The sequence below is a fragment of the Peromyscus leucopus genome, chromosome 4, assembly GCF_004664715.2.
Source record: "Peromyscus leucopus breed LL Stock chromosome 4, UCI_PerLeu_2.1, whole genome shotgun sequence".
Lineage (NCBI taxonomy): Eukaryota > Metazoa > Chordata > Mammalia > Rodentia > Cricetidae > Peromyscus > Peromyscus leucopus.
The window spans coordinates 132,274,178-132,280,127 of record NC_051066.1 but is presented as its reverse complement, the minus strand read 5'-3'; the positions used below and the strand labels follow the sequence as shown (position 1 = coordinate 132,280,127).

The window sequence follows — 5,950 nt, the reverse complement described above, 5'->3', positions numbered from 1 at the left end:
ACAGGTTTATTAAAATCAAAGAAACTATGGGTAAATGCTGCCATCTGTGCTGCCCCCCCAACAACACACACACACACACACACACACACACACACACACACACACACACACACCCCAGGTCCCAGACTAGACAGAGGGATTGAAACTGCTTTATAGACAGTCCTAGGACTTCACTGAAAACTTAGTTCGTATGCTTAGTGCCTGCAGATTCTCTACAACACACTCCTCAGCATCTCTGTTCAGGGTGGTGGGGTGGGCTGCTGCAGGAGGTGGAGGTGAAGACCCCTGAGTCTGCTCTGGGATGGGGAGGCCCCCTAAGCCTGAGTCCCGCTGTGGGGCTCTGAGCCAAGAGCCCCCGTGAGCCGTGGCCTCCAAAGGGCAGCGGTGATTTTTTTCACATAAATATATCGCACTTAAATGAATTTAGACAGCATGACATCAGAGAGTAATTAAATTGGTTTGGGTTGGAATTCCGTTTCCAATTCCTGAGTTCAGGTTTGTAAAAGATTTTTCTGAGCACCTGCAGGTTTGTGTGTGTGTGTGTGTGTGTGTGTGTGTGTGTGTGTGTGTGTGTGCAAGTATTTTCACTGGAAAGGATTCAAAATTAGAGGGAAAAAAAACTGGAGCGCACAGGCAGCATTACGCCATTCTTCCTTCTTGGAAAAATCCCTCAGCCTTATACAAGCCTCCTTCAAGCCCTCAGTCAGTTGTGCGGGAGAAAGGGGGCGGTCGGCTTTCTCCTTTCAAGAACGAGTTATTTTCAGCTGCTGACTGGAGACGGTGCACGTCTGGACACGGGAGCGTTTCCACTATGGGACTGGATACAGACACACGCCCGGCGGACTTCAAGACGCTCAGACTGAGGAGAAAGTCCTGCCTGCTGCTGCTCCCGCTGCTGCCCCCGCTGCTCCTGAAGACCCCCTCCTTTCATGGTTTTTCCTGCCAAGCCAGAGACACCTTCGCTGCCGCTGCCTTTCTCCGTGGTGTCAGTCAGCGGCTGGCCAGAGGATGAGACTCCCCAAACTCCTCACTTTTTTGCTTTGGCACCTGGCTTGGCTGGACCTGGAACTCATCTGCACTGTGTTGGGTGCCCCCGACTTAGGTCAGAGACCCCCAGGGGCCAGGCCAGGGTTGGCCAAAGCAGAGGCCAAGGAGAGGCCACCCCTGGCCCGGAACATCTTTAGGCCAGGGGGTCACGGCTATGGTGGGGGGGCCACCAATGCCAGGGCAAAGGGAAGCTCTGGGCAGACACAGCCCAAGAAGGATGAACCCAGAAAGATGCCCCCCAGATCTGGTGGGCCTGAAACCAAGCCAGGACCCCCTCCCCATACTAGGCAAGCTGCAGCACGGACTGTAACCCCAAAAGGACAGCTTCCTGGGGGCAAAGCATCCTCAAAAGCAGGATCTGCCCCCAGTTCCTTCCTGCTGAAGAAGACCAGGGAGCCTGGGACCCCTCGAGAGCCCAAGGAGCCGTTCCGCCCACCCCCCATCACACCCCATGAATACATGCTCTCGCTGTACAGGACGCTGTCCGATGCTGACAGAAAGGGACGCAACAGCAGCGTGAAGTTGGAGGCTGGCCTGGCCAACACCATCACCAGCTTTATTGACAAAGGGCAAGGTGAGGGGTGGGGTGGCGGGGAGGGGCATTTGCACAGACCCAGGAGTTCCAAAGCCCTGGGGTGTGCAGGTGGGGGACAGTGTGTGCATCCAGCCTAGGGTGGGAGTCTGGAACTTATACATACCAAGTCCAGCACTAGGGGCACCTAGGGAGCTCCAAGCCCAACTTCTGCAAGGTGCAGAATGGGCACCAAAGGAGCTAAGATGTGCCAGCTGGATACTAGAATCCAAGATCCACTCTTGATGACTGGGTCATACCTCTGCGTGGGTTGCAACGCTAAAGTTTCTGCGCCCTAGGTTTCCCTCAGATAGCAGAGAGAAAGCAACCTTAGGTCCCCGTGGGTCTTCCACTTTACCCTCAGAGAGGGGGCAAAGGGGTAGGATCTGTGAAGCCTGAAAGCGTGTCATCTTGGAGTCACAGCGGACCCAGGGTCTAACTCACACTGTAACCCTAGAAAGCTTTTTCCCTGGGGTATGTTTTCCTGTATGTACGCTACACGGGCATTGGACTGGGTGATGTCCAAGAGCTTCAAATGTGAATGCCTCTCGTCCTTTCCTAATACCCGCCGTTTTCATCAGTAACCTGGGAGAATACGTGTCTTCCTTGCTTCTCGGGAGGTCTGCCCACCTAGTGTTACTGGCTCAACTCTACCTCTCGACATGCTGTGTGTTCTCAGCAAATCCCTTCCTTTCTCAGAGCCTCGGGTTCGCCACAGTGCGGAGCTAGCTGGGCCGCTGGCAGCTGGTGAGGGGTCTTGAAGTTCACAGGCTCTGGTTCTGAGTCCTGGGACTTTGGCGGGCAGGGTGGGGGAGGGGCCAGAGAGTGGGAGAGGCTCCTCATTAGAGCTGGTCTGTAGGGGAATGACGGGGTGGGGGAGGCACAGAGGCAGCAGGTCTGGCAGAGGTGGGGGAGGTGGCCTGGCTGCCTGCCCAGCCAGGGAAAGCTGTGACCCCTCTAGGGCTCATAAAATAAGTCCTTGTGTCCCCCCAGCACGAAGGGAGCTTGGGGAGGGGGAGAGGGAGAGTTTAAAGGCCTAATTAGTTACCTTCTAGAGCAATATTTGAATATTCCCTAATGGCACGTTGGCATTTAGGAAGGAGGGCATGCTGATTCAGAGATACCACTGAGTTTCACACACACACACACACACACACACACACACACACACACACACACAGAGCACCTTATATTTTATACATATGGTTAATGAATCACATACACGCACAGAGAGAGAGAGAGAGAGAGAGAAAGAGAGAACCTTATATTTTATACATATGGTTAATGAATCACATACATGCACACACACACAGAGCACCTTATATTTTATACATATGGTTAATGAATCACATACATGCACACACACACAGAGAGCACCTTATATGTTATACATATGGTTAATGAATCACACACACACACACACACACACACACACAGAGCATCATTTTTCAGGTATTCATGGAAGCCCAACTGTACTTACATATGCCAATAGCATATATATTACCTTATACTCAATCATGAACCCAATTGCACATACACACACTCACACACACTCACACACACACAAACTGGAGCACTCATGTACACAAAGCTGTTAGACTGGGAACTAGGGAAGTTGAGTTACAGATTGGCTTTGTTATTAATTTGCTGTATTACCTAAATCATTTACTGCCCAACTCTGTGCCTTGCCCGAAACAAGAACGCTGAGCTCCTTAAGGCGGAAGAAGCTCAGAAAGGAGTATTAAAGTTCTAGGTTACGGTTCTATTTCTATTTTCCCCTAGCTAGATGACATGAAATGAATCCCCGAATTTACTCTGGGCTTCAGTTTCCTCCTCCGGAAAAGTGGGTAATTTAGACGCACATACCACCTGTCTTACATATGGGAGATAATCATGCTGGACCATGGATGGGGTGGACACTGGTAGAAGGCAGTTATAAGGCTGATGTGCATATCCTCAACACGAGCGGCGGGGGCACTCAGATCCCACGAAGTGGCACACCTACCTTCGTTTGGAAAAGGGATCTTGGTGGTTTGGGTGTTGGCTTCCTCCATAGTGGGGAAAAGGTTAGAGAAATCTCTTTTGAGTGGGAGAGAGCTGGGTCCTCCCTGGAGGCCCAGAGGTGGCAGGCTGCAGTGGTGAGGTGACAGGAATTGACGTCTGGCTATTTTCTCCAGATGACCGAGGCCCTGTGGTCAGGAAGCAGAGGTACGTGTTTGACATCAGTGCTCTGGAGAAGGATGGGCTGTTGGGGGCTGAACTGCGGATCTTGCGGAAGAAGCCCTTGGACATGGCCAAGCCAGCCGTCCCCAGTAGCGGGCGGGTTGCCCAGCTGAAGCTGTCCAGCTGCCCCAGCGGTCGGCAGCCGGCAGCCTTGCTGGATGTACGCTCCGTGCCAGGCCTGGATGGGTCTGGCTGGGAGGTGTTCGACATCTGGAAACTCTTCCGAAATTTTAAGAACTCAGCGCAGCTGTGCCTGGAGCTGGAGGCCTGGGAACGGGGCCGGGCTGTGGACCTCCGTGGCCTGGGCTTTGAACGCGCTGCCCGACAAGTCCACGAGAAGGCCCTGTTCCTAGTGTTTGGTCGTACTAAGAAACGGGACCTGTTCTTTAACGAGATCAAGGCCCGCTCTGGCCAGGATGACAAGACTGTGTATGAATACCTGTTCAGCCAGCGGCGGAAACGGCGGGCCCCACTGGCCAATCGCCAGGGCAAGCGACCCAGCAAGAACCTCAAGGCTCGCTGCAGTCGCAAGGCTTTGCATGTCAACTTCAAGGACATGGGCTGGGACGACTGGATCATTGCACCCCTTGAGTATGAAGCCTTCCACTGCGAAGGACTATGCGAGTTCCCCTTGCGCTCCCACTTGGAGCCCACAAACCATGCAGTCATCCAGACCCTGATGAATTCTATGGACCCTGAATCCACCCCACCCACCTGTTGTGTGCCCACACGGCTGAGCCCCATTAGCATCCTCTTCATTGACTCTGCCAACAACGTGGTGTACAAACAGTACGAGGACATGGTCGTGGAGTCTTGTGGCTGCAGGTAGCAGCACTGGCCCTCTGTCTTCCAGGCTGGCACATCCAGAGAGAAACCCCTCCACACGCTCCTGGAATCACAGAGGGGCTGGGAAGCGGCGGCCGGAAGTATCCCGACAGCCTGCATTCCGGAAAGGAGAGCTCAGCAGGCATACTCTCTGGGTGTGATCTGGGATAATGAGTCCCCCATCTGAAGACCCCTGCCCTTCTGCTCCTCTGACAGGCAGCGACAGGCCCAAAGAACAGACTCTTGAGTGGGACTGAGACCCAGGAGAGGAGTTCCTGAATGAGACTCAGTCCACCACCTCTCCTGCCCGGGGCTTCCTCCTTTTCAGACTCTCCGCAGGAGCCGGTGCTATCCTAAGCACTTCATGGGACAGCCACAGTGCCATCCCCTCTTTGAGTCACCTTTGTGCTGGGTGACTTTCCACCCCTAGGGCAGATGAGATGCTCATTGCCTGGGCTGGTTGAGAAGGGGAAAGGACTTGGGTAGGGGGTGAAGAGTATGAGCCCATTAGACTGTTAGACTAAAATGTACATTGATGAGATAAAAAGCTGAATCTTCATGCCTAAAGTTGTGGCAGATTTCTTGCTTACTCCAGGGGACCTAGACCCCTTAAAGAATTGCTGACCCTGAGAGAGAAGGTAGGTTGCCTCAGGTATAAACTGTTTCTCAGGCTTGGACCCTACCCCCACTCCTGGGAACTGAAGCAGAAAGGCAGTCAGGGCCAGTGCTCACCTCTAACCCCATTCCCGATCCTTCCAAAGGCCTGTTGGTCCCCAGCTCCTTCTGCTCCATTGGGGCCTAGCAAAGAGCTAGAGTTTACATTCCTTAATTTAGTTCATTGTCTCCAAAATGAAGCCTTAAGAGAGGGGAGGAGGCTTGATTTCCTTTCAAATCATCTCCACTTCCTTCACCAGCGTCTGCCCAATCTTGAGTCCCCCACTCTTCCATAATCATAGAGTTGACTGAGCCTCACTGAAGGGACCATCTGCTTTTTTCCACCGAGGAATCTGGGCTGCCAAGGTCTCTTCATCTCCATGGCAGCACCTCCTTTCTGCCACTGACCATTGATCTGACATGATCTGGCCTGGGACCCCAGGGCTGTTCTCTGGCTCTGGGTGATCACAGCGCCTCACTGTCCACTCAGCCCCAGAGTCAGAAGTGGAGTCCTCCCTTCACATTTCACATTATATAAGCACATAATTACACACGAATCACCCATCTCCCTGCTGACTTCAGACAGACAGAAAATGCCAGGCACATCCTCACAGTGCTTCCTGCTTGGAA

At 53.1% G+C, this 5,950-nt stretch overlaps 1 protein-coding gene across 1 annotated transcript; it reads left to right on the top strand.

Annotated features, from left to right (window-relative positions):
* Window positions 1-654: 654 nt before the first annotated feature.
* Window positions 655-5,233, top strand: Gdf5 (growth differentiation factor 5). The gene is made up of 2 exons (XM_028888942.2): window positions 655-1,621; window positions 3,796-5,233. The coding sequence occupies exons 1-2, from the start codon at window positions 1,009-1,011 to the stop codon at window positions 4,668-4,670; spliced, it is 1,488 nt and encodes a 495-aa protein (XP_028744775.1). The 5' UTR covers window positions 655-1,008; the 3' UTR covers window positions 4,671-5,233.
* Window positions 5,234-5,950: the final 717 nt, after the last annotated feature.

Coding starts and splice junctions, on each gene's coding strand:
- Gdf5 (XM_028888942.2), top strand. CDS start 1,009: ATGAGACTCCCCAAACTCCTCACTTTTTTGCTTTGGCACCTGGCTTGG. Junction 1,622..3,795: donor CTTTATTGACAAAGGGCAAG/GTGAGGGGTGGG, acceptor TATTTTCTCCAG/ATGACCGAGGCCCTGTGGTC.